Source organism: Typha angustifolia, chromosome 11 (genome assembly GCF_048772165.1).
Source record: "Typha angustifolia cultivar Huaian chromosome 11, ASM4877216v1, whole genome shotgun sequence".
Taxonomy (NCBI): domain Eukaryota; kingdom Viridiplantae; phylum Streptophyta; class Magnoliopsida; order Poales; family Typhaceae; genus Typha; species Typha angustifolia.
Window position 1 is genome coordinate 14670191 of NC_133249.1, and position 19747 is coordinate 14689937.

The following is a 19747-nucleotide window of genomic DNA, read 5'->3' on the forward strand; positions in this document are numbered from 1 at the left end:
GTACGCGGTGCATTGTTACCTCTACTTCTACCAGCGGAAGATATTAGGGGTGGCAATCGGGTCGGGTTAGCCGGGTTCGGGTCGGGTCAGATTCGGGTCGGGTTAAGATAGTACTAACACGAACACGACCCGTTTAATAAACGGTCAATTTTTCTGACCCGTTTATTAAACGGGTGTATAACCCATTTAATAAATAAATTATATTTTTTATATAACCTGTTTAACCCGTTTAATAATATATTATATTTTTTATTCAACTCATTTAACCACGTTTAACCCGTCCATTTAAGTTTAGAGTTAATCGGCGTAATACATCACCCGCAGGCCGCAGAGATAAACTATCACAAATTTACACAAATCCAGCATAATTTACAATATTGTAGGAAAATTTAGTAAAAATAAATTCAAATGTCTCAAGCTTCAACGTTGGTGTTGACAAAGCAGCAGCGGTGGAGGCAAGGCTCTAGGAGCTGGCTCCCATGGCGCGAGCTCCGGATCTGCCAAGGAAGACGAGGTGGTCGGTGCGGCTGCGATTGGAGGAGAGTGCATCAAAGAGAGGAGAGGAGGGCAGGCGGAGACGGGGAAGGGGATGGAGGCACCGTGGCAAGCAGATACAAGGACGGAGGCACCGCGGCAGACGGTTGCACCAAGCGGAGAAAGAGCGGGGGCGGCAGACGGAGATTGCAGCACGGCGGCAGGCGGAGACTTAGGCGGAGACTGCAGCACCGTGAAAAGCGAAGACAGGGAGAGACTCGGTGGTGGGCGGTAGGCGGAGACAGAGAGAGGAGACGGCAGGCGGAGATGCAGGAGATGGGGAGTGCAGATGGCAGGCGGAGACGCAGGAGGTACGGGAGACGCGGAGTGGAGACGGCAGGAGGCAGGCGGAGATGCGGGAGGCGGCAGGCGGAGACACGGTGGCAGATGATCGCCGCTGGAGAGAGAGATTAGAGATGGGGGCAAATATTTGGAAAGGCAGAGGCGGCTGGAGTGGAGAGTGGGGAGGGTTAGCCGGTTAGGTATATATATATATATATGTATATATATATATTTGAGAGAGAGGGTTAGGTTATATATAATATATATATATATATATATATATATATATATATATATATATAAACGGGTTGGCGGGTTAACCCGACCCAACTAGACCCGACGTATAATTAAACGGGTCAAACGGGTCAAAACGGGTCAGTTGTATAAACCCGAACACGACCCGTTTATTAAACGGGTTAGACGGGTTGACCCGTTTATGACCCGAACCCGATTATACCAAACCCAAACCCGATTATGCCGGGTTATCGTGTCGGGTTATCGGGTCGGGTCAAATTTTGCCACTCCTAGAAGATATTACATGGAGACTTTTTTAAAGTCCCACTTATTTTATATTAACTAATATAAATAATATTAATTTTATTATTACATCTTTATTCTAAAAGTATTAGTGAACATAGAATATTTATTATAAGAATACCTATCCTAAAATTACTCTTATATCCATATTAGTTAAGAGGATGGATAAAGATGGACATAGGAAACTAGCCTTGACTATATCCTAATAATTTAGGAAACTAGCTCGGATATTTGGCATCGCCGACCTGAATTTGCATGGAAGCCAACTTTGGTACGTGGCTTAATTTACATAGAAATCCGTGCTCTTCTCGAAAAGCCCTTTTATGGGCATCTTCGAAGTTGTAAAAATAATGCCAAGTCAGTACTTAAAAGAAAAAAAAAATAGAGGAAAAAATAGAAGCTAAAATAGACTTTGGTCATGGGGAACTACTACACGTTTCCTTGGGCAACGATGCTTCCTTTAACTAATTAATTTTATTCTTTGTATTCTCAACCTGAAGCCTTATAAAACCCATTCTGGGATGCAACCCCTGCCAACTTAACTCCCTCCTTCCTTCACTCCATTTCCTACATCTCTCCCCCTCATCATTTCTCGTAGCAACAGTACTCCACATTAGTACTTCTACGTACTAAGGTTTGTTGCACCCCCAACTGAGATAAATTAATGAAAGTCTATGTACTTGTATGAATTTATGCGTTGTATAAACTTGTTGTTATGTTCTTGTAGATAGAGAGATCGATGGGGAGAGCTCCGTGCTGCGACGAGGTCGGGCTGAAGAAGGGGCCGTGGACGCCGGAGGAAGACAAGTTACTCGTCGACTACATCCGGGAGCACGGCAACGGCAGCTGGCGGCGGCTGCCGAAGCTGGCCGGGCTCAACCGCTGCGGCAAGAGCTGCAGGCTCCGGTGGACGAACTACCTCCGGCCCGACATCAAGCGGGGGAAGTTCACCGAGGAGGAAGAGAAGCTCATCATTCACCTCCACTCCGCTCTCGGGAACAAGTAAGTAAAACTATCTGTTGTCTATATCTCTATCTATCTTTCCAACAAAACATGGCCATTATTATCTTGTTACTAATTTGCTCTAAATTGGATTAAAAATTAAAGATGGTCTTCGATCGCGACGCGGTTGCCGGGAAGAACCGATAACGAGATCAAGAACTACTGGAACACCCACCTGAGGAAGAAGCTCCTGAACATGGGAATCGACCCGGTGACGCACCGGCGGCGGACCGACCTGAATGTATTTGCGAACCTTCCGAGCTTGCTTGCGGCGGCGAACCTCGGGATCTCCACAAGCAACTGGGATAATGCTCTCAAGCTGCAGGCCGATGCTGCTCATTTGGCGAAGCTGCAGTTGGTACAAAGCTTACTCCAAGTCCTAACTAACACTTCAACTACTCCAAACATGGACTTGGTGTCTCTCATGAGCTCAGCATCGCTAAGAAACTTGAGACCAAATGATGATCTCATGCAGCTAAATAGGCAGTATGAAGGACTTCTTAATGGATCTTTAGGTCTTCAATCTCCGATGGCGACGGCATCGGCGTCGGCGGCGGCGGAGGCGGAGGCGAGAATATTGAATAATAATAATAATAATAATAATAATAATATGAATAATAATAATTCTGGATACTCGCAGCCCTTTAGCAACTTCCAAGATTGCTGCTCCGACGCCGGCGAAGTGGAGACGAACGTCGATGGTTCGAGCTTAAGTAGCAGTTTTTTCGAATTGCAGACTTCAAATTCTGCACCATCTTTGGTGCCAGCCTCTCCGGAGAACAACCAAGGAGAGTTGATCAACTCGAGCGAGCCATCTTTGAGCTCGCAGAATTCGACGCCGTTTGACGGATTGGAAGGATTCCTTCTTGATCATGATCTAAACCCTGATTTTGGATGGAAAGATATACTAGAGTAAGCCACTTTTTATTTTTATTTATTTATTCATCCATATTTGCATAAATAAGTTTAGGATTGGTTATAGAAAATAATTCTTGAAATAATAATTGCAGGCAAATATCATGGAGTATTAATGCACCATAAAGAGAAGAAGGGAGAGATTTCTTCTACAGAAAGCAGAAGCAAATTCGTTTCATGGATTACACAATCAAGATTTCAAAGTTAGTTGTTAGTAGTTGTGAACATAAGGAATATTGTACAAACAAAAAACTGAAGGATAAAAGAGACATGTACACGATGTAATATTACGTCTCTTTCTAATTTCTTTTTTTTTATAAAGGAAATTTGTATAATGAGCTTCTCGTGGAATAAATTATTTTTGGTCCCTTTCATATATAAAAAAATACTTAGTCTTCTTGGGAAAAGAGTGTCTAATAATCATTTTGTTTAATCTCTCTTTCACAAGAAATTTACACTGGCTACAAGAACTATTCACTGAAGAATAGGAGAATATATTCAGGTTTTGAAGAAATTAAAGAGCAATGATTCCATACAAATCAGTGAATTGTTGAAATAAGAATCTATCCCTGGATTTATATTACATGACTAACTGATTAAATTAATTTAGTCCTGCAACTTAAAGCAATTGTTTCATTCGAGATTCCTTAAAATCACAGATCTTATGGGAACTTCTCTAGCTTATGGAATGAAATTGTTTTATTTTGATTTCTTCTAATAGACAAAAATAATTTAGAAATTTAATTTATCCTTAAAAAGTGAAGGACTAATCGCCGCGCACTTTCAATCAAATTTATAGAAATATTATATAATTTCAGCCATCGGACGAAGGCAGAGTAATTAGAGGTAACTATTGAATTGTCTTAATTAAAAACTAATTAGGCATGCATAGGTGAAACTAATGCTATTCAATTTGTTATTTCTAATTAATTGATTAGTAGTTAAATATCAAGGTTACTTGCTTGATTGGAATGACCAGTGTCACATCACCAAAGTGAGAAGAGTAGGATTCGGTAAATGAGGATCCTATTTGATAATAAACGGTATATTATTTAAATATCAGTTAGTTGAAGTTGGAGCTAGTTAGCTTGTGGAAATAGTAACAAGGATTGAGCGAGACCCTTTTCTACAACTAGAAGCATTCATTTTATTTTGTTTGACTTTGCAAGAATGACATGCCTGCATGGCATCCGATCACTTGTAAAGGGTATGGTTATGAAAAACTTTTCTAGGTCTCCAATGTGCTTGGGTTGTCTTTTGTTTGCAGAATGGTGGTGTTTTGATGAGGGGAAACAATATTAGATAAATGGTGGATATATAATAATTTATCATGGACTCTTACTTTTATTAATTTAATCATTTGAGCTACTTCCTAACTAGAGAGAGAAGTCATACAGTTAGATAGTCATTAGGTGGCTTCCTTCTCCTTAAGCTACAAGTTATTGACTGTTGATAAACCCCTAATACCCATCTGTCTACTCTCCTTTTACCTCACTCTCGCTTTCTTTATCGTACATTTGCATGCATTTACACCGACGTTTTTGTCCTCATTTGCAAATATGTTATCATTCTGCGCACATCTTGCACTCCTGCATGTCTTAAAAGCAAATACATATATAATATTTCTTTCTACCATATATAAAAGCAAAGATTACAAGTTTAATTGATAATATTAGCATTAATTTCAACCAATTACAATGTTATTTGTTAATCATTCAAACCTCTCTCTTCCCTTCTCTCTCTCTCTTTTTTTTTTTTTATCATTTCAAGGCATGGAAATGAAATACCTGAAAGCCAATCAGGTTTCAACAACTTACCAAGATATCTTCAAAGATGAGAGATATATAGGTTGTGCACTCAACCTTTTATATTAATCCATAAGGATATGTTGCAGTTGAGATTAAAGTGAAAGAGATGACTAAGATTTATCATTTAATTACTGATTAATTACCTCAGGGAGTTGACACTTGATTCCTTAGTAACTCGAATTAGACTTCTCCTCCTCACACCATCACTGTTCTCTTGATAGAAGAATATATATGTATGACTGTTACTTCGCTGCATGAGCACGCCATTTAGTAGGTAAACTACGGACCTATATGAAACAACCAACTACCTAACCTTACCAAAAAAAAATGGCGTCTTCCAACCGAAAGCTTCATATGATTGCATTATTTGGGTGTTATAGAGGAAATGCTATCTGGCGATTAAGAAGTACTTTCTTCAAAATTAGGCTCAATTATACTTACAACTTTTGAACTATAGCTACCGTATTATCACTTATTATCCACAAACTTCTTTTCGTTTTAAAATTCGACAATATCCCTCGTCCGATTTCTGATTGAAAATTAAAAAGAAAGAATCATCTTTTTACCATCTCTTACATTCTAGCAATCTAAGTGAAACCCATCTCTCCTCTCCCCCTTTTTGGTCCTCCGTTAATCCAACCATACATAACAGTAAGATTTTAGTTTATATCTTGGCTTTTTCATTCTAAAGATTCCGATGAGTTCATCAGCAACAAGTGATACGTCTGAAATATACTTAACTTATTGATCTCGTGGTGTATATAATCTCATGGAATAGTCTATCCGTGTGCTCAGGGAGATGGCTAAGTTGCTTGTAGACTACTACCACGATACACATACGAATGGACTAAATTGGGCTGATTGCAATTAATGGAGTCTTGAAATGTTCATCGTTCTGGCCCATCTGTAGTTGAAACTAAGACAGCTTTGCTATCAGTCTTTCAGTGTTCAGGTCTATATAATACTTTTATAGAGATAAAACTCAAATTTGTCTCCAGGTTGGATTACAGATATAACTGTTTAGGGTCGGATTATTGACACTAGCTATTGCCTCTATCCTGATCTTAATTGTGAGCTTTCTTGCAGACTACTAACACTATATATACACATGAAATTTGCTTTGGATAAAAAGGTCGGCTGCGGTGTCTTGAAATTACTTTTAGTTGAAAGACAACTTTGCTATCAATCTTACAAGTTGAGTTACGAACATATAAGTGTGTGTATAATATATATATATATATATATATATATATATATACATATTTCTTCTTATATAAATTAAATGCACACAAAGAAGTCTTTAATTATATAAATCGGTCAGGTGGTAAAAGGAATTAGGTATAGAAATATATATATATATATATATATATATATATAATGAGTTATTAAGGATCCCTTCATGGTCATAGAGCACATGTTATAAATCTTATATTTATATAATTAAAATATGGCCCTTGATAAACAAAGTAGGCGGCTAATTAATAAAATGGATGATATTGTATAAGATGAAACTTGCTTCAAGATGGTCAAATGGATGGATCCTGCAACTGAGCATTATTCCACTGATTGATTATTAAAGGTTAGATGCATTTTTCAGTTCTCTCCTTGGATTTAAGTGCAAGAACAAGATGCTCCAAAAAAAGTTTAATCTTTGCTCAAGTTGTATATATAGCAAGAGTATAGATGGTTGAATTGAACTAGTTTGGTGTGCAAAGTTTGAATTTTTGTTCACATAGAGACATTCATGGTTCTATCAAATGAAAGCTATTCAAATTTGTCTTGTAATTTAAAAAACGAGAATTAATGTGGATCACTTGTTGCAAAGTTGCATAGTTTAGTTAGTAGTGTTTGATAGTGAGATCTAGAGTTGTTCGGCTAACTACTAAGGGTTAGGCCCAAAGGATTATTGGGCAAGCCCAAATCCGTCTATATAGAGAGAGGGATAGTTATGCCTTTCATTAGATTTTATATCACATGATTGTCATTTGATTAATTTTAGATTTGCTTAGAAATAAATCCATTTTTATTTTAGAAGAAAGAAAGAGAAAAAAAAAAAAAAAAGTTGAGAGTTGAGTGGTTATTTGATTTTTTTGTTTCCTGACATCTTTTAAGTGGTGATCGAGAATATACAAGGGGATCTGCGTGTCAACCGGCTTCGAGAGGTTTAGGTATAATTAACCCCTCTAAAAAATATGAAAATTATATTATATTTTTATTTATGTGTGTAGTATATTATAGCTATTTGAAGATCAATCCACCACGCAGTCATATAAAAGCTACCGTGGAATCAACTTTAATCAGATCCTTTGTTGGAAAAATATTTTTGTTGCAAGCAGCTCGACTCAGTAGTTTAGCGATGCATTAGTTTTGGAGAACCAGAACTTAAGAGTGTTAGATCATTTGCGGCTCAATTAATAGAAGAGTTAGCACAGTTATCTAACCTACTATATTAAATGCTTTGGAAGCGTAATTATCATTATCTTGCCGACAAGCTAAGGAATGATTTTTTTTTTTAAAAGAAATAATTGAAGGACATACACGTAAATAAGGAAGTTTGGAGGTGTATATATAAAAAAAAAAACACTAGAAAACGGAGAATATGTTGTTCTGAGAAGAGGGTATCATTTTGGGTGCTCCATTTGGTATATTTTATTTTGGACCTCACCGGTATGTCTATTTATTCGCTAACCCGATTCTGTTGCTCCTGCGGATCACCAGAATCTTCCTTAACACGACTCTGCCTTCTCCTTCTTTCTACCTCGTCCTTTCTCACCACCAAATACTACTACTACCCAAGACGAGGAGAGAGAGGAGATGAGAAGGTCGACATTCTCGAGGAAGGAGGTGGTTGTGGCGTTGGCCGTCGCGGCCGGCTTCGTTCTGGGACTCGGCGGCGTCTACCTCTCAATGCCGGCATCTGATTATAGTTTTCTTTTAATCTTCCTCGCACCCTCGAGGAGGTCCAAACCCTAAGGTACGAGACGGGTTTCTCTTCTCATGTCTCAAAAAGATTGCTGATTTGATCGCGTTAGTGTTGGGTTTGGACCTGAATCTTCTTACTTGGGTTTCATTCTAGAAGAGGAATGGGGGAATGAAACAGTAACTGCAACCAAAGCAATATAAAATTAATACTTATCTTGGTCATCATCTTGGTGCCATTAATTGATCTCTCTCTGTGTTTATCCATCACCATCTCCATTGGATTAAGAGGATAACATATCATAGTAATGCCCTACAAAAGAAGAATCTGAATTCAAGTTGGAATACAGTGATAATGAGCATTGTATTGCTTATCCTCAATCTTGGCTTCAAGTATGCCCAGCTAGGTGTTCAACTTTACATACCGTCTCCTAGTTTTGGCATATTAATTGCTCCATGAATTCAACATCTTGGAGTGAGGGATTAACAAATTTACAATAAGAAATCACAATGAGTGAGATATATTTTGATAAACTAGTAGCTCAGTAACCAACATTCTCATGACTGTAAATGGTTTCAGGTCACCTGAAGCTAGCACTATTCTTTGCTGATGATGATTCCTAATTCTCACGCTGATTGAGTGACCTTCATCCAGGGATCAACTTTGAGAGCTACACAAATGACTACACTATGCAGATCCTGGTGTGTTATTGTGCAGTCTACATCTTTATGCAAACTTCCATGATCCCCGGGACTGTATTCTTGTCCCTTTTAGCTATGGTGGTGTCAAAGATGAATGGGGAAACCCCTTCTTTCTTCACTGTGGCCAAATAAACTCAAATTACTTCCAAGAACAGGTGAATAACAGAAAAATATGCAGCCCTTTATTGTTTTCATGGCAATTGTATGTTGTGATAGAGTTAATCATTGTTACTCATAAATAATCTTGACTTGCTAATTGTTAGAGGATTCCTCTGCATCAAGAGCTTGTCATCCTTTATCTCATTGAGCATGTCGCCAAGTATGTCTATAAACTGCTTGGATTACAAGCGTAATTAGAAAACTATGTATGTTTGTTACTATATGCATTTCCCACTGCTGTCTTTTCAAATTCTGTAACTAATCTTGCTTTCTTTCAGGTGGCTAAACAAATGAGCAAAGTTGTTGAGCTATGCTTTTCCTTAGAGGAGTTACTCCTACATTGCCAAACATATTCATCAACTTTGCTTCACCAATAGTTGATGTGCCCTACCATATCTTCTTCTTGGCAACCTCCATTGGGCTCATTCCAGCTGCTGCATGCTTAAACTTTAGGGAATCGAATCCTTTTGATTTCCTTTAACCATTAACACAGTTAGCACTCCTTGATCATATAACTTATACATTTCCTCTTTCCTTTGCAATGATCATGCAGGCAGGGATTGCACTTCCTGAAGTAAGGTTAATGTCTGGCGCCTATGATTTCCAAGCAATTGCTACACTATTCTTAATTGGGATTTTGAAGGTAACTCCTGCGCTTATATGCAAGAAACAAGGAGCATGAAATCATGGATCTTAGAATCTTCATTGGAATGTTCATCATCTTCCCATCTGCTACAGAAATTTAGTAGGAGCAATGATGTTTTCTGATGAATTGTGGTATTAGAATGGAAAACTCTCCATCCTAATGTGTATATATCTTTTACATTTCAATGTTTAACCACAGATTACTGATTGATTAGGGATGTAAATTGCTTATCTTTGTTTGGTCTCTCTCTCTATTCCTCATTAAACATCTTCATCATTGATATGTGTAGAAGGAAAAAAAAAGGATTTGGGGTGAGAGAGGCTCGAACTCTCGACCTCAGGATAACTCAAACCAAGCTATGAGACCTACGCGCTAGCCAACTGCGCCACCACCCCTGATGTTTATATAAATTTTAGAAGAGATACATGTATGTAAAATGTTTGTGTGGAATAATAAAGGAAGGAATGAGGAGAAATTGGTTGTTAACCTTCTTTCTCATATTGGAGTTGGTTTTGATGTATTAATTGGGCATATTGTTGACCTTATCCTTATAGATAATATTTACAGGCTATGTTCCTCAGCGCTTAAATTAAAAAAAATAAAATGAGCCTCCTTATAGAATTATATATCATTCTCATCGGTAGTCGATCTACGCATCGAAATATTTAGCAAAGATCTATTTTAGTTAGCATGTCATAAGTCGCCCAAAAAATTAATAAACAGTTCTACACATTTATAAACAGTAAATTATGGACCAATTAATCAAAGTCACATATAAAGCAATCAATTAAAGCAAAATGTTTAACATATAGATTGAGTACTATTATTCTTTCTCTAATAATTAAATGCTAAATTGTTCACTATTTATTTACTCAACAGTTTAGAATTTTTTTATGTTAACTTATGGCATGACAGCTTATGTGGTCAAAACAGGCATCTTGTTTTATTAAGTTTTGAGATGTAATCTATTTCAACAAATTAATATCTAATATATTTGGATTTATTTTCTGAACCATAATAATTTGGATAGTACTAAAATTTATAACAATCAGTAAATATATATATATAAAGTTGATTAGAGATACACATTAAAAAAATATTCAAAAAAAGAGTTAGTCATATTAATATAAGTCATCCAAATATGAATACAAATTGGAAGATCAAGATATATAGATAAAAGAAATACCACACCCCTTTATTACCACATAATAATGTTCCTAATTCTATATAAGATTATGTAACAAGGAAAAGCAACAGAGCAGAGAAGAATTAGAGCTTAATGGACATACTACTTGAAATCCAATGAATCCTAGCTTTTGCCAAGCAAGTGAATTTAGTGGGCATTTGCAAATCTTTTTCTCAGCCACATGAGGAAGCTGTCAGTTAATTCAAACTCTAAAGAAAACCACAAGCACATTAAAATCAAACATGCAAGAGCAACTAAGATCCAACAAATGTCAACAAGTTCTTCTTAACCATAAAAGAAAAGGAAAGCAAAGCAAAGGAAAGGAAAGGAAAGCATTACGGTCATGACTACAAGAGTTGCAAATAAGTTCCACACTTCAGCATTCAGAAAACAGAAGCAAGTTCTTTCTCAGAGCAACTATTTATACTGTTTCTTCACTCCATATCTTTGTCAGCATCCATTTTAGGCTCTTTGTCGCCGGAATCCTGCGGCTTGGTTGCGTCAGGTAATGCCGTGCGGAGCTTCTTCGAGGGGTGGATGTTCCCTTGAAGGCAATTCGGGCACTCGCAGTTCGTCTGCAAGGGAGCAGACAGTCGAAAGCTCAACCTTGGTGCACTTTGCGCTGTAATTTTCTCAGTCATAGCCAAATCCATGATGGGCTTATCAGCTTTCTCCTTGTTATCTTCCTCAATTCCGTTTGGCACCATAAGGTCCTCTGGATCATCGTACAAATCTTGCACATTTCTCATCAGCAGTTCTGCATATGCAACTGAAGATTCATTTGCACATATGTGAGAAAGACGCAATGATGCAGTGAATTTTGTAATTGAAGTGCAAAGGTGAAGGATATCGATCATACTCCAAGGCTCGCATTCTAACTTGTCGAAAATGAACTGGCTTAAGGAGTTGGGCCTCTCTGATGAAGCAATGAGTGGCTCAGTAGGAAGATAACCAAGATGGCTCTGCAAGTCACCATTGTTCTCTGATTCATCGACATTGATGACAGGTTGTGGAGAATTATCAACTTGGATCGTAAGATCGTTCTTCTTCCCCTCATTCATTTCCATCACCTCAGTTTGATCAGACTCTGCACCCTCTGAACCATCTTCTTCTGAGTCAGAGATTAAGTTTATGACTGTTACCTGGCTCTCCATCAAGCTCGAAAACCATGTCGACGAGCCTTTCTTTACGTAGAAGAGTATGTATGCGCATAGTTTAAGCGCGCTATTTTGCTCGTATGTCGTCACCTAGATTGTATGACAATAAAATCAAGTTTTTAGACATTGCAGCATTGATCTTAAAAATTATAACAAAGTATTCAACTTCTTTTGATCACTTCACCTTGTCATCATCGATTACGTGCCATGTATGTGGATCAGTACGGATGACACCGTAGTAATGGCCGCCGCTTATCCTACCGCGGTGCACTACCATCGCATAGAGTTCATAGTTGAACTATTCATGAATTCACCAGAACAAAGTGTTAAAATTTGACGTTATCCAAATAAGAGGGGAAATTAAGAGAAAGAACACACTCACTTCATCCTCTGAATAACTGAGGAAGGGCTTCAGGTCAAGTTCCAAGGGAAATTTCACAAAGTCATCAATCTTATCAATGCCATTACTGTCAGATTTAAATCTCTTGAGATGGAAAGCAATAACTTGTGGGGCTTGATCCAGCTTGAGCTGCTTCTCCACAGTCACTTTAGCCTTGCAGCCTTCGCAGTCGAACTTGATCTCGGGATCGATCTTCTCCACCTTTGTAAACAACTCGAGAGCATTAACTAAGTCTTTTGCTTCGCCAACCTCCAAGCTGAGATCGAGCAATGGCTCGAAAGTGTCCCAGAAGTAGCCACAACTGCAACATCGCAGCTGAGAGCAATGCAGAGAGAGTTAGATTTACATGCAGCAGGAGTACTAAAAGGACATGAATTGAGAATTTTTCGCGTGATTGGAAGGTACTTGGCTTCGAAGACGGCCTCCAAAGACTTGTCTGATAGGGCTGTCTTCCTCTAATGAAATCAAAGTATTTTCAGTGTTGGAGATGATGCTGCTGCTGTGCACAAGATAGAGCAAGCTTTGGAGGAATTCATGTGCATCCTCCTGATGGCCTAGTTGAAAATTAGATGATATATCTAACAATTGATTGTTAAGGAGCAACATTATAACCATAGACACAATCATAGACTGCATTGTAAATTATAACTTTGATGATATAATGAAACAATTTGTATAGAGAATACTCTTCAAATTTTGCCAGAAGTTAATAGGTTGAATGACTGATCCGGATTGGCACAAGCTGAATTCAATTTGCTCTATCAAGGTACAGAGAGCACAGAAGCCTTCAAAGCCAACTGAGACATTGCATTAGCTCTAAGATTAGAAGTCTCACCCCATGACAAAAAATTCAAATGTAATAAAAAGAAAAAAAAAACAGTAAAACTTTTACCGTTGCAAGTCGACATATGCTTCGATTCGCGAAGCTTCTCAACAAGAGGAACAGTGTGAGTGAGACACTGAAGAACTGCATTGAGGTAGCAGGTGTTCATCCTGCCATTTGCGAGAGCTGCTCCCTGTTTTTTCACAAAGAAGAAGAAGCTCAAGTGTTAACTTATAGTATATATACTTTGCAAGAGAAGCTTACAATTTTGTTCCTTTGAACCACTGCATCATCCATAGTTACAAATCTCCTGATAGCAAATGAAGACAAGAAATTAAGATGCATAAAGGAGAAAAAAGAACAAGAATTATTAGGACCAGAAGAAGAATTAAGCCAAAAAAACTATTGTTATACAAGTACAAATGCCCACTATGGACCTCATTTGAAATGTAAAATTATATACAGTAATTTTTCTTTTTTGGTGAAATCTTTGAATTCAAATATCAGCAAGATATAACCATCTCATTAGGACATCTATGAGAAAAACCAACTCTACAGGGTTAAGGTAAGGCAAAATTTTGTCATAGATTAAAACTCCATTTTAAGAAGATAATTTTTTTTTTTAAATTAGTTATAATTATCGATCGATCTTTTTCTATACAATCTCTACAAAATTCTAGAAATTTGAGAGATAGATAAGAACAATTTGCATCTAAAAAATGTAAACCATGTTGGTCCAATTTTAGTGTTGTGAAAAGTATGATAATACTAATTTGAAATACTCAACATGCACAACCTATAGGTGTTCCAGGCATGCATGTTTCTAGTCTATATAAACAACATCAAAAAAAGTAACTTATAGTCTCTCATACTAGAAATAGGATTTGGATTGAAGCATAATAATTATTATATTCAAGATGGATCATATAAACTTCATCTAAAGATGAAACACACCATATATCTCTATTTTTTATGTAGTAGAATTAAGAAGAGGGGAAAATACTTCATTTTCAAACAAACAAAAATGCTAGAGAGAGAAAAAAAACTTACAAGAAGATCGATTAGGTATCCTCCCGTAAGAGTTTTGCCTTCTCTTAGACCTCAATGATATCCCTGCTAGGGTTTTTATAGCGACGGTTCCTTACCCTTGTAAGTCAGATGGATTCTACGAGGATACTCACCCCATGTAATGTGTGCAGTACTGCTACAAGCGTCTCAACGGTTACAATGAATATTGGTTCCTTTCTCGGAAAGTGAGAGACAAGTGTAATGAAGTGCCAAAAAAAGATTGGGGAAAGATAATGCGCGGTCATTTCTCTCTTATTTTCACCTTCATTTTTGTCGTAATCATACGTCATCCTTTAAAATTATAATTTCCATAATACCTTTCCTTTCTAAAACTTATAAAGTATTTAACATGAAGAGTGAATGGTTAAGATTTGAAGTTAAAATGATTTGAAAGAGGAGAAAACAAGTTCTACAAATTAGTTACATTCGGATCGCTCATAATTGAAGAAAGCATAAGATAACATAGCTATATGATGGAAATGGATATGTAGGGGATTTGATCCTTTCAGTTTAGCCATAAATCAATGTTCAATTCAGATATACACATGCTTCCATGTAGAATAGTCTGAGGCCTCCCCAATTAGGATTAGATTACTCTCTCTCTCTCTCTCTCTCAGTAAGAGAAAGAAAGAATTTAACCAAAAATTTATGAAAAATATCAATAAATGATCCTGCACAAAATTCTCGCGTCTCGCTTCATATAACTTTGCCTCTTATTATCTTAGCTAACATTTCATGAATAGGAATTATGACCTGATCAGAACTTTCTAAAATTTGAGGTATAAACAAACCTTAACTTGCATGTATCTATATGTTTGAGGTCCTTATATATGGTATATTAGTAGGGAATCTACTACTATAACTACTAGTTTTTTACAACGGATAAAGAAAGTACTATTTTGTACTTGAAATGGGTCATCAGGAAGAGAAAAATAAAGAGGTAAAAATTTCAAGATAACAAAATGAATGAACACCAACAAGCACGTATAGCATCATACTATTACTAATAATCCATTTCAACAGTGATACATCACACTACATCAGCTCATTTCTAGCTCACTAACAGCCACTCCATGCACTTACCTAAGCATCAAACATACATACCATATTCATCAACCGCTACATTAAACATGACCCAGTTTGCATGAAGAAGTCGCATCATTCAGCTACAATATAGTAAGTAGCTCTAGCTCTTCTATGCAACCTCTCCTTTAAGGAGCATAGCCACCACCACCACCACCTCCTCCTCCTCCTCCTCCACCGTAAGCAAAGCCACCGCCGCCGCCACCACCTCCATACCCTCCATATCCAAACCAGCGCCCGGTGCCCCAGGAGCCGCCTCCTGAGGCCCCTCCTGAGGAATAACCACCCCCACCACCACCACCGCAGCTATACTCACCATGAGCTCCTCCGCCACTAAGTTCATAACCACCACCACCACCATAGTTACTTACATGAGTACCATGGGCTTCTCCAGCATCCATGGCATCAAGGAGGCCTCTAGTGGCATAGCAAATGTTGACACCCAGGAGAAAAGCAAATGCTATCCTAGTGAGCATGGGCATCTTCATCATGGTTGCTATGTGAAGTGATGGAGAAGAGATGAGGATGGGGTTTTTATAGGGCGATGGAATGGTGCAGGGACGCGTTAATTGTTAGGTCGTGCACTATGGCAAAGGGAGAAGATGGACATGGCACAAGAAGAAAGCTCAAATGAGGGAGAGAATTAGCTACTATATACATATATAGTGCGCTCTGGATTGCAGCAGAGCACCATGAGCAGCTGTTGCCTTGCAATTCGTGGTGATGGGCATCCACTCATCCCAATAGTTATCGCAGTGCTATTCTGCCGTTTACTTCCTACTTCCTCCTCCTCCAATTGTTATCGGGCACGGATATCCGATACTGGCAAAAAAAGATATCCGCATCCTTTTTGTAATTAGTAACTAAGATTTAATTAATAACTATAAACATTATATTTCACTATTACTTCTGCCACGTAGGAATAATAATGTTTTGAAGAATATAGTGATAATTATAATATTTCTCCAGTGGTAATTATGTAAAAATAATTAATCTTTAAATTAATTGAGTCCAAGACTCCAAGTCGATAAATTAAAACCGCCCAAATTAAATAGAAGAGAGGATAAACCAAAGCTCGTATAGCTTGGGTCTCGTCGTACTGGGGACAAAATATCCAAATATTCCCATTATAACCCTGTTTAATACCTTAATCTCGGCCCCAGTTAAGAGCCAACGATCAGAAATAATACTAATCGTAGGGGTAATTAAGTACTCCAGATGAAGTTATTAAAACGAGATTCGAGAGCTCTCTTCCCTTCTTCTCTCCTCTCGCCATTCCAGTTTCCTCTTTCGATTCACACTCCCTCCGATAGTCCGATGGCGGTCTCCGCTTCCTTTGCCACTCTCTTCCTCACTGGTGAGCTCATAATCATCTCTATGTAACAATAGCTTTGGGTTTTTGATCGAAATCTAGGGTTCTGTTGCTCGAATCCATCCGGATTCCGACTCGCTAGGGTTCTTGGATCGTTGCGTCGTTCAGTCGTCCTCCCAATTCTTGTCTTAAGATCCTATTCCGGCCTTATCCGGAATTATCTGATCGAATCCTATATCTGAAGTAGGAAATGAGGAATTCTATTCGTTCTAGATGCATTTACTTTTGTGCTGATAGGTTTTGGAAAGTTTGAGATATTGTGCTAGAAAATAGAATAATAAAATCTTGTTAATGTCATCTATAAGATCACAGTTTGATATAAAGGACTCCAGTAACATGTATTTTTTTTATCAGAGGATTTAAATTTTATGGTCTGGAGTCTTTAACTAATGATAACCTAAGGAGAATGGACGAAATGCGGAAAAGTAGAACTTGCATAAAGAAAATGTAGAGAAAAATTAACCATGGACTCCAAATTTAACCTACTAGTAGAGGTTTTTTGATAATTCTTTTCCTATTGAAAGATATTCAAGTCGAGTGTCACCTATGTTGATTAATGTTTGACATTTGATCAATTCTATAATTCATTCAATTGAGCCATGTGTTTTCTAGAAGCATTGAGAAACATCCTGAGTTTTGGCCTTGAAGAAAATGAAATTTCTGGTTTATCTTATTTAAATGCTAATCATATCTAAACTGTCCTCTCCTGAGAGACCCAAAAGGGAATTCTGTCAGCAACAATAGAGACATTACTAATAGGGTTTGTTGAGTTCACTAAATATGCTGTGTGAAGTCTGACCATTAGTTAGTTTATGTTAGGTTCTGGATTATTCACATTTATGCTATGCTTAATTGGGTAATTCTGCACATTAAGTGTATGGTTGATTTATTCGGGTCTGTGATTAACTTCAGGTGAGTTGTCTTCCATCATTTCAGATTGATGAAAAATAAAAATGAAAAAAGGACAAGAAGGCAGGGTAAAGACAGTGATATGGTTGGTTTTGAACCACTGAATAGCATAACATAAGGATGGTAATCAGATGCCCCAAAATTTCACAACAACGTTTACAGCAAAACATATAAAGAATTAAGGATCATTGCACTGGTTAATATCAATATCTGACGAAGGGATTTTCAATCTTTTTCTGTCATTTGTGTTAGGTGGAGCTCATTCTAAAAAATTTGATGTTCATCTGGGTAAGCTCAAAGAATCAGGTGGCTATCCATCTCGATTAGCAATTCAGCAGAAACCAAAGCAAAAGAACTTCCACCGGAACATATCCGTCTGTGCTGAGTACAGGTACATCCACAATGATTTTGTGCTGGATTTTCCCTTGAGAAGGTTTTTTTAAAAATCTTTTTTGACTGCTCAGTTTGAAGTCCTTTCTGAGTAAGCAAGCCTTTCATTCTCCAGAAGATCTTGTTTAATATGATGCCCGAAGTTATTCATTGCCTAATGGTCCTGCTATTTTTCAATCCTATAAGTTTGTGGTTTAGTACAGGATCCTGTTTTCCTTCTCAATTTTATGTAAGAGTTCACAGTGAGATTTTTTTCAAAAAAAGAAAAAAAAAAAGGAATAGGGGTTCAGGCATGCTTAGTGAAACACATGGACCATTAATCTAATAGTTGTGCTGATTTGATGCCCAAAAAGTGGTAGGTGTTCTGTTAGGACTGATTAGATTAACTTGCTTTCTTGTCACTGTTTGCTTTTTGGTGAACTTGCTGGTCATTCATTATAGTGCTTTCTCATCTTAGATTGGATTAAGCAATCTCAAATAGGCCTAACAATCTGCATGTGAACTACCATCAGTTCCCAAGGTAATCTTGCAAACACTAATCTGTCAACTTTCTCTTGATGCCATCATGCTACCTGCTATCTCCTATGGTTTCAAACAATAATGTTACTTGGGTAATGCCTTCTGATTATTCTTATACTTCTCTGTACTTGCTGGTTTTATAATTGATTGATGCTTACGTAACTCGCAATATCCAGTGACAATTCTAGAGGTGGAGGTGGTGATTTTCTTGCTGGCTTTCTTTTAGGAGGAGCAGTCTTTGGGACATTAGCTTATGTCTTTGCTCCACAGGTGATTAAATTTTCTCCTCATAAATATTCCTGCAATATGTCTGTTATGCTTATGATCAAGTTCTTTTTACTTGGTGCACTTTCTTCCTCAGCTTGTTACTATGCAAACCTCTATTGCTTCACAGATTCGGAGATCGTTGCTGAATGAAGATGAATATGGATTCAGGAGAGCCAAGCGGCCGATATATTACGACGAAGGCCTTGAGGTAATCTACCAAACTGAACTGATCCTTATTCATCAAGGTTTTTGATAGCTTCATATCTGTGGTCTCTGAAACAGAAGACTCGTCAGACTCTGAATGCAAAGATAAATCAGTTGAATTCAGCCATTGACAATGTCTCCTCTCGGTTGAGAGGGGGGAACAACGAAGCGACTGAACCCATCGAAGCAGACTCCGAAATAGAAGCCAGCACGTAGAACTATCTCTACTTTTGCTTTATAAACTATACAAGTGCAGCAGCGTTTCAATTTCCATTCTTCCAATTTGGTGCTATATAGATCTGTTTCTGTACCCAACACAGCGTTTGGAATGTATTTTGAAGCCAATAAATAGCATTGTTGGTTGCTGCTCTTTCCCTCCTAATTCGGGTTACATCTCCATGCCTATCTCGTGTTAGCATCCGCTTGGAATTCTCTTCTGATACCATTCATTTTAAGTTGTTTTATATTTCGTCCTGAGATGCTATATAATTTATTTTATTCAACTGACTATGCCAATGGGAGCTTTTGTAATTTAATTATATTTTAAAAAAAAATCAATTTAGTATATAAAATTGAGTGCATATATTTTTAATAGTTGATGCATAATCTGTTATAATGAAGTGCACACAATTTAGTGTATACTGGAGTCTATTTATAAATTAAAAAAATTAGATGCAATTAAACGGTAAAAATTCGGTGCCAATATGATACTTGTTTATCCTCTTTGTGTGGCTTAGACTTCTTTTTGCAAGAAAGAGGTAATTAAAAAAAAAAAACTTGGGCAAACAAACTCATGATAAATTAAAAACAGCTCCACGTAAATGAGATGAGGGTCGTCACTCTGATATATATATATATCTAAACT

The 19747-nt window shown here is 37.5% G+C and overlaps 2 protein-coding genes, 1 long non-coding RNA gene and 1 other non-coding gene across 7 annotated transcripts; 3 read left to right on the top strand and 1 right to left on the bottom strand.

Moving 5' to 3' along the window:
* Positions 1-1888: 1888 nt before the first annotated feature.
* LOC140770705 (transcription factor MYB92-like) lies at positions 1889-3657 on the top strand. Its single transcript, XM_073111965.1, has 4 exons — positions 1889-1987; positions 2081-2355; positions 2461-3267; positions 3366-3657. The coding sequence occupies exons 2-4, from the start codon at positions 2093-2095 to the stop codon at positions 3394-3396; spliced, it is 1101 nt and encodes a 366-aa protein (XP_072968066.1). The 5' UTR covers positions 1889-1987; positions 2081-2092; the 3' UTR covers positions 3397-3657.
* A 4225-nt stretch (positions 3658-7882) lies between these two features.
* LOC140771101 (uncharacterized) lies at positions 7883-9689 on the top strand. The gene is made up of 3 exons (XR_012106102.1): positions 7883-8052; positions 8653-8854; positions 9137-9689. It is a non-coding gene; the product is annotated as an uncharacterized lncRNA (long non-coding RNA).
* Positions 9690-9811: 122 nt separating this feature from the next.
* On the bottom strand, positions 9812-9899 carry TRNAM-CAU (transfer RNA methionine (anticodon CAU)). Its single transcript is given in 2 exon segments — positions 9812-9847; positions 9862-9899. It is a non-coding gene; the product is annotated as a tRNA-Met (tRNA).
* A 6529-nt stretch (positions 9900-16428) lies between these two features.
* LOC140770313 (uncharacterized) lies at positions 16429-19264 on the top strand. Of its 4 annotated transcripts, none has more exons than XM_073111448.1 (5): positions 16429-16578; positions 17755-17893; positions 18588-18681; positions 18773-18886; positions 18961-19264. In XM_073111448.1, exons 1-5 carry the CDS (start codon positions 16440-16442, stop codon positions 19096-19098), a joined length of 624 nt encoding a protein of 207 aa, XP_072967549.1. In that variant the 5' UTR covers positions 16429-16439; the 3' UTR covers positions 19099-19264. The 4 variants fall into 4 exon arrangements, with proteins under 4 accessions (XP_072967549.1, XP_072967550.1, XP_072967551.1 ...); XM_073111449.1 differs by having other exon boundaries at positions 18964-19264; XM_073111450.1 differs by having other exon boundaries at positions 18806-18886.
* The last annotated feature ends 483 nt before the right edge of the window (positions 19265-19747 follow it).

Coding starts and splice junctions, on each gene's coding strand:
- LOC140770705 (XM_073111965.1), top strand. CDS start 2,093: ATGGGGAGAGCTCCGTGCTGCGACGAGGTCGGGCTGAAGAAGGGGCCG. Junction 2,356..2,460: donor CACTCCGCTCTCGGGAACAA/GTAAGTAAAACT, acceptor TAAAAATTAAAG/ATGGTCTTCGATCGCGACGC. Junction 3,268..3,365: donor GGATGGAAAGATATACTAGA/GTAAGCCACTTT, acceptor TAATAATTGCAG/GCAAATATCATGGAGTATTA.
- LOC140770313 (XM_073111448.1), top strand. CDS start 16,440: ATGAAGTTATTAAAACGAGATTCGAGAGCTCTCTTCCCTTCTTCTCTC. Junction 17,894..18,587: donor TCCGTCTGTGCTGAGTACAG/GTACATCCACAA, acceptor CGCAATATCCAG/TGACAATTCTAGAGGTGGAG. Junction 18,887..18,960: donor ATTACGACGAAGGCCTTGAG/GTAATCTACCAA, acceptor TCTCTGAAACAG/AAGACTCGTCAGACTCTGAA.